At 44.5% G+C, this 11,954-nt stretch overlaps 1 protein-coding gene across 1 annotated transcript in view; it reads left to right on the forward strand.

Moving 5' to 3' along the window:
* LOC115106999 (DENN domain-containing protein 5B-like) overlaps positions 1-11,363 on the forward strand; it is a 77,989-nt gene extending 66,626 nt beyond the window's left edge. Inside the window, 12 exon segments of the mRNA XM_029630288.2 lie at positions 826-978; positions 1,402-1,483; positions 1,731-1,812; positions 2,008-2,136; positions 2,220-2,341; positions 3,062-3,207; positions 4,000-4,041; positions 5,611-5,917; positions 6,030-6,112; positions 6,936-7,062; positions 7,910-8,084; positions 8,476-11,363. Coding sequence (XP_029486148.2) covers positions 826-978; positions 1,402-1,483; positions 1,731-1,812; positions 2,008-2,136; positions 2,220-2,341; positions 3,062-3,207; positions 4,000-4,041; positions 5,611-5,917; positions 6,030-6,112; positions 6,936-7,062; positions 7,910-8,084; positions 8,476-8,659 — 1,632 coding nt within the window. The 3' untranslated portion in view covers positions 8,660-11,363.
* Positions 11,364-11,954: the final 591 nt, after the last annotated feature.

Below are 11,954 nucleotides of genomic sequence, written 5' to 3' on the forward strand. Positions count from 1 at the left end.
TTGGTGTCCTTTAGTAGTGGTTTCTTTGCAGCAATTTGACCATGAAGGCCTAATTTCACGCAGTCTCTTCTGAACAGTCGATGTTGATTTTGTCTGTTACTGTATTTATTTGGGCTGCAATTTCTGAGACTGGTAACTCTAATGAACTTCCTCTCCTGTGGCGGTCCTCATGAGAGCCAATGTCAACATAGCGCTTGATGGCTTTTGTGGCTGCGCTTGAAGTAATGTAATTGACTGACATTCATGTCTTAAAGTAATGATGGACTGTCGTTTCTCTTTGCTTATTTGAGCAGTCCTTGCCCTAATATGGTATTTTACCAAATAGGGATATCTTCTGTATACCACCCCTACCTTGTCACAACACAACTGATTGGCTCAAACACATTAAGAAGGAAAGAAATGTTTTAACAAGGCACACCTGTTAATTGAAATGCATTCCAGGTGACTACCTCATGAAGCTGGTTGAGAGAATCCCAAGAGTGTGCAAAGCTGTCATCAAGGCAAAGGTTGGCTACTTTGAAGAATCTCAAATATAAAATATATTTGGATTTAACACTTTTTTTGGTTACTACATGATTCCATATGTGTTATTTCATGGTTTTGATGTCTTCGCTATTATTCTACAATGTAGAAAATAGTCTAAATAAATAAAAAAAAATGTGGAATCAGTAGGTGTGTCCAAACTTTTGACTGGTACTGTATATCGGCGCAATTTTGTTAATTCATGTTATGAGCGGATTGGTTCCAGTCTACAAACATGTTGTTTGTATCCTATGTGTAGTGGTCATGTTGTGTTGACCATGTTGCTGTGTCTCCTGTCTCCAGACTAAGCGTATGTTGGTGGAGAAGATGGGCAGGGAGGCGGTGGAGCTGGGTCATGGGGAGGCCAACATCACAGGTCTGGAGGAGAACACTCTCATCGCCTCCCTCTGTGACCTGCTGGAGAGGATCTGGAGCCATGGCCTGCAGGTCAAACAGGTCTGTGCAGACACACACACACACGTGCAGACACACATGCAGACACACACACATGCACTGAACAGAAACACACATACATGCACACACACACTCACTCTCTCTTTCTCTTGTTAATCAGGTTTTATCGTAATGACAACATTGCATTTACAAAATATACCCACTCTCATGCTCAGTGTTCTACTTGGAAGAACCTGCTATAGGTCAGAGTTCAGTCTACCAACACTTTGATTAATCAGGTCTTATAGTCATAACCATATGACCCTATTTCATTAGGCTTATTGGCTGGTATTCCTCTATCTATAGTCTAGTAGTATTAGTGAATATATTAGCTATTGGCAGAGCTGTGATTCCTGTATTAGGCAGTGTATTGGCTATTAACAGAGTGTGGGTTGACCTCTAACCTCTGGACTGTGACCGCTGTAGGGGAAGTCAGCTCTGTGGTCCCACCTTCTGCACTACCAGGCCAGAGAGGAGACATTGGAGCAGCAGCAGGCAGAGTCACCAGGTAAGAACACACACACACACACACACACCTTACATGGTCCATTTAATATAAAACACATGTGCCTCCTACCCTCAATTCATTCAGTCACGCAATATCTATAGCCAATGATCCCATGAAATACTCCATTTGAAATTCATTTCATTTGCTAAAATTAATCTACAGACCTTTCACACTCCAGTGGCATCTGATTTCAATTGGAGCGCTGCCAAAGCTGAGATGTGTGTGTGCTTCTTTCTCCCTCCCACAGTGTCAAATGGTCCAGAGAGACGAAAGTCTGAGTCGTCATTAGGGATGCCATCGCTGCGAGAGTCCGTCATACAGGATATGAGGTATGAATTCCCCACCACTGAACCTGTACATTACGATGTTACATAGATGGATGGTATTATCTCACAACTTTATCCATGCAAGTCAACTATTTGTTTTGTTATATGCTGTTATTTAAAAAAATAATAATAATTCTTCGTTCTTACCTCTTCACCTTCTCTCTCACATCCCCACGCCTCCCTCCTCCCCGTTCTCAGGCACATCCAGAGTATGGGGGAGATAAAGACTGATGTGGGCAGAGCGAGGGCCTGGATCCGTCTTTCTCTGGAGAAGAAGCTGCTCTCACAACACCTCAAACGGTTGCTCTCCCGCCAAGCCTTAACCAAGTACGCACGCACACATAAACACCCAATATTATTCACGTCGACAGTGTGGAAGCCGTGGTTCATGTGTGTTGTGGCGTTCCCAGGAAGCTGTATAAACGCTACGCCTTCCTGCGCTGTGAGGAGGAGAAGGAGCAGTTCCTGTTTCACCTGCTCTCCCTCAACACTGTCGACTACTTTTGTTTCACCAGTGTCTTCACCACCATCAGTGAGTAGGACTTCAACATAACCACGATTCAACCTCAATATGACCATAATATAACCACTAAATTACCACAACCTATACAGAACAGTCACATCATAAGACTGTTGGCTAATTCTACTTCACCGGTGCCACTACCTCGATCAGTCTGCACACTACCTAAAACAATGTAACTACAAGTCAACCACTTTAACTTACCACAAGTCAACAACAGCAAACCTTTCCACTCAGCCACTGGGGAGAGGGTGGACGGTAGGCTTTGGAGAGTCCTAATTGGTGTGCTTGCCTTGTCCGATCACTGTTTTCCATGGAGGTTAATGTAGATTTATAGGACTTTAACTTGGACCAATGGCAGAGATGATATTAACCTGAGTAAAGCATGAGGCTATGTACATGTAATCAAAGGTTGAGAGCAGGATTACATTATTCACATAGCAGTTTGCACTAAAGCAGCACCATAAAAAAATCTCTCTTTAACGCGCACACACACACACACACACACCATCAATAGCCCTGGGTTTGCTTTCTCTGGAACCCTTGTCTGCCTTTAGAGAAACTGGGATAATTTTTTATAGCCAAATTCATAAATGAATTATTACTCTAAAGCAGTGCAATCCACTGAAATGTCCCCGATTTTAGTTTGCCCTAGTTATATTTTACTATAAAAATATGAATACATTTATTCTTTCTCTGTTGGAATGAAATACTTTTTTTTTGTCCCTGCAGTGATCCCGTACCGTGCCGTCATCATCCCAATCAAGAAGCTGAGCAACGCCATGACGACCTCCAACCCGTGGGTGTGTGTGTCGGGTGAGCTGGGCGACTCGGGCGTCAGGCAGATCACCAAGAACGTCCTGGAGATGACCTTCGATGTGAGTCTGAACTATGACCCTACAGCCAGGGCCCCCACGCCTCCTCTCATGTCTCTGTGACGTTCTGCAGCAAGGTTATATCAGCATTGATTGATGGTTTTGCTGAGAACGTCACTAAGTCGTTGTTCGCTGCCCGCTGGGCTGAAGTGGATGGCTGTTCCCTTTTTGTGGCATGATCTCGCATGGTCTCATAAGGCAGAATACACTGTCTAACTCGCTCTCTACCATCCCATACTTACTACTAATCCCCTATCTCCTCTTTCACTCATTCATTTATCCATTCATTCATCTTTGTGTGACTATTTGCTCTGATACCTTCCACTCAGAGCTGGGGTTGATGAGTTAAAAGTTGGGTTCATGTAGCTGATTCCACTTGGTAGATATTGGAAGTGTGCTTGAATAGTAGTTAACTCTGTGAGATGCTGCCTGGCACAATGAGCGGATGGACCCAGACTTCTCGTTTGTTCCTCTTTCCTACTTCCTTCCTCACAGGAAGTGCATGTCTCTACCTACTGAGCCTTTTTATAATCTCTACTGTTCTGAGTGGTGCCGTGTTCACTAGTGTTGGGTGGTAGCTCTTTGTGGCTTTGTGAGCAGTTTGGGTGATGGCTAACTTCAGTATAGCTTTGTAGAGCATCTCTCTAGAGGAGCTTTGTTACAATGGTGATGATTTGGGTACACACCTGGTTTGTAGCCTGGTGAAGGGTAGTCTACTAGAAACCAGCAACCCAAGTCCATCCTCTCCCACTCATGCTGTCCATCATGTCCTAACACGTGTCTTCATCTCCCCAGTCTGCTTTCAGGCCACACACTCACATCGACGCCATGTTCAAGGTTAGAAACGTCATCTCCCTCTCCCTCCTTCTTCCACCGGACCCATTTGGATCATCCCAGACTCAATGTTCACTGTGTACCATAGAATCCAGGGTCGTATTCATTCGGGACCAAACAGAAGAAAACTGACTGAAACAGGGGAGGGACTACCTGAAGGTGTCCAATAACAAACGCTCCTTTTTCTGTTATCCGTTGCAAAACAATTTGCTACGGTGTGGCCTAATGAATACGACCCAGCTCTCTCTCTGGGTTGAGGGCTTCACTCACCAATGGTTTGGTCTGTGTACCGTCTGTTGGTTATAGTGTATTAATGGTGTTCTAGATTTATGTGTTTGTCCTTGAATGCCACTTAGTGTAGTTTAACATTACATTAACATTTCCTTGACATGATGCTGATGTTATGCATATCAAATCAAAGTTTATTTGTCACGTGCACCAAATACAACAGGTACCTTACAGTGAAATGCTTACTTACAGGCTCTAACCAACAGTGTATAAAAGGTATTAGGTGAACCATAGGTAAGTAAAGAAATAAAAACAACAGTAAAAAAGCCAGTGAAAAACAGTAGCGAGGCTATAAAAGTAGCGAGGCTATAAAAGTAGCGAGGCTACGTACAGACACCGGTTAGTCAGGCTGATTGAGGTAGTATGTACACGTGGGTATGGTTAAAGTGACTATGCATAAATGATGAACAGAGAGTAGCAGTAGCGTAAAGAGGGGTTGGGGGGTGGCAGGACACACTGCAGATAGCCCGGTTAGCCAATGTGCAGGAGCACTGGTTGGTCAGGCCAATTTAGGTAGTATGTACATGAATGTATAGTTAGTGACAATAAAAATAGTCTGGGGAGCCATTTGATGACCTGTTCAGGAGTCTTATGGTTTGGGGGTAAAAACTGTTGAGAAACCTTTTTGTCCTAGACTTGGCGCTCCGGTACCGCTTGCCATGCGGTAGTAGAGAGAACAGTCTATGACTGGGGTGGCTGGGGTCTTTGACACATTTTAGGGCCTTCCTCTGACACCACCTGGTGTAGAGGTCCTGGATGGCAGGCAGCTTAGCCCCAGTGATGTACTGGGCCGTACGAACTACCCTCTGAAGTGCCTTGCGGTCGAAGGCCGAGCAATTGCCGTACCAGGCAGTGATGCAACCAGTCAAAATGCTCTCGATGTTGTAGAACCTTTTGAGGATCTCAGGACCCTCAGGACCAATGCCAAATCTCACTCAATGCACCAAGCTCACCTTCAACTAAAGGGTTTGGAACGGGGACGCAACTTTCTCCTAAGTGGCATACAAGGGCATATTGTGGGAATACTCACCTGTCATTGGCTGTATATTGGTCTGATGTCGACTTTTAGTTGATCAATTAGTTGATCAATTGGATAGATGAGTAGCACTAGATTCGATAGAGATTACACTGCATAGTTCTAGAAATAGCAGTCATACTGTTGTTGTTAACAGATTATTTCTGAATTATCATTGTGAATTAATGTAGAAAAAACATGTACCGGTAATGACATCTTGATGCTGATTCTTCTCGTTCTCTCTCTCACTCTCTCGTCTTTTTCTATAGTGTCAGAACCTGGGTAAGCTGACTACAGTCCAGTTGGGTCATGATAACTCTGGGCTGCTGGCTAAATGGTTGGTGGACTGTGTCATGGTCCGCAACGAGATCACAGGACACACCTACAAGTTCCCGTGTGGGCGGTGGCTTGGCAAAGGCGTGGACGACGGCAGTCTGGAGCGTGTTCTGATAGGTGAGCTGGCATCGCCCAACGCAGATGAGGATTGTGGGAGAGGGTGTCGAACGCCCGACATGCAGCATTCGCCGGGTCAGACCAGACGCGCCAGCATCACCTCGATGGGAGGACGCGGATACAGTGAGTAACACCCCTTCATGACATGACACGGCATAACATAACCAATACCTGATTTACTGTTGATCATAACTATAGATATTCACTTTTTGTTCTTCTCTCTCTTCGGTTGCAGAGCCCACCTCAGCTCAAATCCAGGAGGCCATTGGCGAGGCAGTGAACAGCATCTGCAAACACTTCCACAAGCCTGAGAAGGAGGTGTGTGTGTGTGTTAGAGAAAGTGTGAGACTGACCTGAGAGAAGAAAATAACAACCACCTGCTCCATGTTCTCCATTTAGTCTGTTAATTTGAGTTCAGACAGTGAGGGGTCTGTATAATAGATTTGATTGCTGCAGCACTCTCCTCATCTGGCAGGTTAATAGTCTCTGAGGTGCTCTGTCTGGGGAATTATGTCAGGGCAGAGAGCAGATGTTATTTCTCTTTCATTCTGAACACGATGAACTCATTCTAGTGCTTAACAATCCCCTCAACCCCCTTTCTGTACACTCTCTCTTTAAATATACTCTTCTCTCTGTAGAATTACTCCCCTCCGGGCGCTCTCTCTCTCTCTCTCTCTCTCAAGTAAGCATTTCATTGGACGATGTATACCATGCGTGTCCCGTATATACAACTAATGAAAGTGAAACAAGTCTAAACCCCTGGAGAGAGCCGTTAACTCAGCATCTACATTAGTTTAACTGGAGGAATAGTTTAGCATTAGCCGCAGCTAATGTTAGGGCCTTTATAGTGCGGTATAAATGCTCTCCACTGTCGCATGCCGGTGAACTCTGTGAGGGGGAAAATGAGAACAATGTTTTTTAATCTTTTGAGGAGAATAAAGGGAATGTTATGTTGATTTTAAGTGAACATTTTCACTGTTTCTAATTGGTGCTTCAAAAGGGTAGTGTTGCATTATGTTTGTTGTTTGAGAATCAACAATTGGTACCTTTTTTAAAAAAATTTAAGTCTCCAAGGTTAATGAAATGATATGAAAGCTCTCTTTCTGAGTATCTCCTTCTCACCCTCCTTCTCTCTCCCCAGAGGGGCAGTCTGACCATCCTGCTGTGTGGTGAGGTCGGTCTGGTCGGGGCTCTGGAGCTGTTCTTCCACAACGGCTTCAAGTCCGCCCGCCTCTTCCAGAAGACTGTCTTTGTCTGGGACTTTGTGGGTGAGTGGCCTACCTACTACACACCGCTGCCTCCATCTAGTGGGATAACCTAGAAATACCACACATTTCTCCCTCCGTATGATGCATTGAGATGGATTGAGGGGTTATTCTTCTTCTATGAAGGTGCTCAGGTGCACCCGCTATCCATCTTTATGGTATGATTATAGATCTATGTAATAGGCTTCCCTCTAGTGGTGACAACTGGGATATGGCATACTGTACTTCCCCAATGGAAATAAAATAGTCCATTTAAAAAGTCCCTTTGATACTCAAAGTAACCCTGCAGGTAGCTGCTTCAGCTGTCGTATGAAACGGCTGCTTCAGCTGTCGTATGAAACGGCTGCTTCAGCTGTCGTATGAAACAGCTGCTTCAGCTGTCGTATGAAACAGCTGCTTCAGCTGTCGTATGAAACAGCTGCTTCAGCTGTCGTATGAAACAGCTGCTTCAGCTGTCGTATGAAACAGCTGCTTCAGCTGTCGTATGAAACGGCTGCTTCAGCTGTCGTATGAAACGGCTGCTTCAGCTGTCGTATGAAACAGCTGCTTCAGCTGTCGTATGAAACAGCTGCTTCAGCTGTCGTATGAAACGGCTGCTTCAGCTGTCGTATGAAATGGCATTAATATTCACAACACAGGCACAGGTCAAAGGTTCAAGTATAATGGAGCGTGAACCCCTGTAGACTTGACATACTCTTTTTAGCTCCAGATCAATCAATCAAATGTGTTTTATAAACCTCTGTTTAGGAGTTGTTACAAAGTTCTTCTACAGTAGACCCTACCTCCATGTCTCCTCTTCCTGTTCTCCTTCTCTGCTCCCACCTCCCTAACATATCCCCCCCCTCTACAGAGAAGGCGGTGGCTTACATGGAGTCAGCAGACCAGATGGGGGACATGCAGGAGACTGCTGAGCCCCTGGGCCTGACCTGTGTCTCTCTCTGTCACTATGTCAGTGCCATCAACTCCTCGCCCAGGAACATTGGCAAGGACGGCAAGTTCCAGCTGCTTGTCTGCCTGGGGGCCAGGTGAGGGCGCCACTCACACGCAGTGAGACAGAGATGGGGCTGCAGAACTGGGGCGGCAGGTAGCATAGTGGTTAGAGCGTTGGGCCAGTAACCGAAAGGTTGCTGGATCGAATCCCTGAGCTGACAAAGGGAAAAATCTGTCATTCCGCCCCTGAACAAGGCAGTTAACCCACTGTTCCCCGGTAGGCCGTCATTGTAAATAAAATAAAAATGTGTTTTAACTGACTTGCCTAGTTAAAGGTTAAATTTTTAAAATGAGCTGTAGTTGTTATTGGCACAAAGCATCCCTCTGTATTGGGAATCAACATCACACTTCTAAATAGTCTCACTGGTAACATGGAACCAGCTGTTTTAGCAAACATACTCCTAATTATCTCCTCTCGCTCTGCAGAGATCGTCTGCTGATTCAGTGGCTCCCTCTGTTGGTGGAGTGTCCAGTGATCCAGCGGATGTACGAGGAGTCTGCTCTGCTGCGGGACCGGACCACGGTCAACGATCTCATCGCTGTCCTGCAGACTCTCCACGACTTCCCCATCACCCTGGAGGCCTCGCTCGTCAAGGGCATTGACCTTTAACCCCTACCGCACAGCCTGCTGGGAAACCACCCAGTCCAGGACCACATTACCCACAAACCCTTGCTCTGTTCCCTTTTGCCCTTTCACTGTCCCTGTCGTCGTCGAGGCCTGCTTCAGCTGATTCACTCTGGGAAAAGTCTTATAGGGAGGGAAGTAAAGATTGAGGACTTTAGAAAGAGACCAGAGACTGTTCGCTACCAAAGCAATCGATTCCACTGCTTCAGAACAGAAGTTTGGGCTTTGAATCATTGATGAGTGATGATGCAGTATTATTATTACATAGCTTGTGGTTTTGAAAATATCCTTTTTGATATTTAATAAGAAGGGACTGTTTTTAAAGAAAACCCATGGATGTTTCCCTATGTGCTCGATGTGTGTAGCCCACTGTAGGTAGCTCTTCAATGGACACTTTTAGCCTGTGTGATGGAGATCCTGTCTGCCATCTCTCTGTCTGCTGGATCCTGCTCCAACTTCAGCTAGCGTTAGCATTAGCAAGCATGCCTGTGGGTCATTGTAGGCCAGGAATAAGGAAACCAAAAACAGAAAGTGACTGTTTGCCCCTGCTGCCTCTCCATAGTCTCTGCACTGGGAATATAAGTTGATGAAACTTCATCAGTTGGGTGAAGATGACTACCATGGAAAGAAAAACTGGACTCATCTGCTTTCAGCACTACACTGTGTGCAATGCAGCTTTTTGATTGGATGTTGGCTCATTCTATATACACCTACTGTGTTGGACTGGATCTTTGTTCTGCTTTGTGATTGGCTAGCAGATCTTGGCGGACACAAACACTGCGCTGAATTGGAGAGGTCTTTCCTAGGGGGGCAGGGGCTTTTCTAGGGTTGCATGGACATTCCAAACAAATTACAGGCATTGACCTGACCCTATTTCAAACTGTGTGTGTCTATGTACAGAGTGTACAAAACATTAAGAACACCTTCCTAATATTGCGATTCGGGGCACCTCCCCCTTGCCCTCAGAACAGCCTCAATTCGTCATGGCATGGACTCTACAAGGAGTCAAAAGCGTTCCACAGGAATGGCCCATGTGGACTCCAATGCTTCCCACAGTTGTCAAGTTGGCTGGATGACCTTTGGGTGGTGGACCATTCTTGATACACACAGGAAACTGTTGAGCGTGAAAAACCCGGCAGCATTGCAGTTCTTGACACAAACCAGTGCCTGGCACCTACTACCATACCCCGTAAAAATACACTTAAATATTTTGTCTCGCCATTCACCCTCTGGGTGGCACACACAAACAATCCATATCTCAATTGTCTCAAGACTTAAAAATCATTATTTAACCGGCCTCTTAACTAGTCTCCTGCCCTTCATCTATACCGATTTGAAGTGGATTTAACAAGTGACATCAATAAGGGATCATAGCTTTCACCTGGATTCACCTGGTCAGTCTGACATGGAAAGAGCAGGTGTTCATAAGGTTTTGTACACTCAGTGAATGTGTTCTCCTAATGTTATTTTTGTTAGAAATCATAATGGCCAATGTATTCAACTTCATCCTGGTCTCTGTCATGCACTGTGTGTGTGTGTGATTGTTGACCTCATATGGACATTTCCTCTACATTACTCTGTGTGGTATTGAAATGTTCCAGCCCCTTATTAATGTGATACATGTGGAATATTAAACAATAAGAACCTATACATACGACCCCTAATGATGTATTTATCATAAATGCCTCAACTCTTCCTATGATAAGTGGTTATTTTCTGGTGAGTGTTAACTCCTTCTGGGACTATTTCTAGCTGGTTGTATTTTTCAATCTAAAATATATCTCTTGCCACTTTTTCAATCAACCTTGATGAACATGTTCTTATATTTCTGTAACAACAAGTGTAAATAGGGTGTTTTATGCATGTGTACTAAAAAAGGTCATCAAAATACATGTGGACGAAAATGTTGAGGCTAACTATGACCAGACAATAGATTTGAACCCAACCAAAAGGGGAAACAACTGACAGATATCGAATCACACTTTTAACTGTGTTTAGGCCACAGTACTTTTCCAGTATTAACGCAAAAAAAAGGACAGCAAATGTAGTTTTTAATGTTCTGATTTGATGTATTTATTCCTCTAAACTGTGGTAGTCATCAAGAAACGTTGAGACACTGGTTGCGACCGGGGCAAAGAGCCGCCTGTGAAATGACATGCTGCATGTTGAGCCATGTGACGTTCCTTCTGTAACATTCACAGTTTGGTCCTGCTGCTAGGTTCCTACTGTCTTGTGTATCAAGAAGCAACAAACATAGGAGGACGATCGACATCCATAGGTGTTTAGCGCATAGCTGTGAGCAAAGTGTCGGTCTACAGTAGTGTGGCGAGAATAAGGGTCCCTCTTTGCATCTCCTAAAGTGCTACGGCATGCAGTTGTACCTCTGCGACTGGACTGTCTACTTTCTCCTAACACACCGCTACAGCTAGACTCATTCAGTAGTACTGTACTGTACTTCTGTCTTCATGTTACATGAACCTGTGACAAAGGCTGTCCCCCGCTGGGTGGAATATCTGTCCTAACATTACTAGGTAGGCAATGCTACTACGGAACCTTTCCTTTCCTACAAGTGCATGTGTAAACTGGATGTCCAGTGGGAGGAGGTCATGTAATGAATGGAGTCCTATGTGAAAGTAAATGATAACTGTTCTGATATTTATGATGCACTTCATTAAAAACTTGCTCAATATGTTTGATTCATGTGTGTGCCCAGCCCTCGGGTAAAATACATGTCCATTGTGATACTGAGCTCGCCTCTATGGGTGGAGATGACATATGATTCTCATGAGAATTCAATGACAAACAATACGTTTTACTCATTGAGCAACTTCTGATTCCTTTTTCCCTACCAAACCAATTATTGTTACATACATGGAACATCCTGTTATTTCACGAATGTTTTCTAGTTTAATAACTTTTTCATTTCGTGTTTATTGCATTACTACTTGTTTAACATAGACTAAATTGTCTGTTAAAACGACCTAATGTGCTCCACGTACCACATGTAGCTTACCTACAGACATGCTGCCTCTATATTTTTGGAGTAGTCACGCCTCCTTTCTTCGATTCACAGCGCACAGATTTCAACTGGTTCCACCCCTCATTTCCCGCGTAATTCCCCTCCTTATATGGACAATAGAATGCAGACGCAGTCAAAACTTCAGTTCCTTATGTAAATTGGTTTGATTGAAGAAAATCAGAAAATGGTGGAGTTGCCAAAAGCGCATGCGTAAACATTTCGGTACTCATAGAGATCTTCGTGTCCTCGCTTCCTTCTCAA

The sequence above is a fragment of the Oncorhynchus nerka genome, linkage group LG23, assembly GCF_034236695.1.
Source record: "Oncorhynchus nerka isolate Pitt River linkage group LG23, Oner_Uvic_2.0, whole genome shotgun sequence".
Classification (NCBI taxonomy): Eukaryota; Metazoa; Chordata; class Actinopteri; order Salmoniformes; family Salmonidae; genus Oncorhynchus; species Oncorhynchus nerka.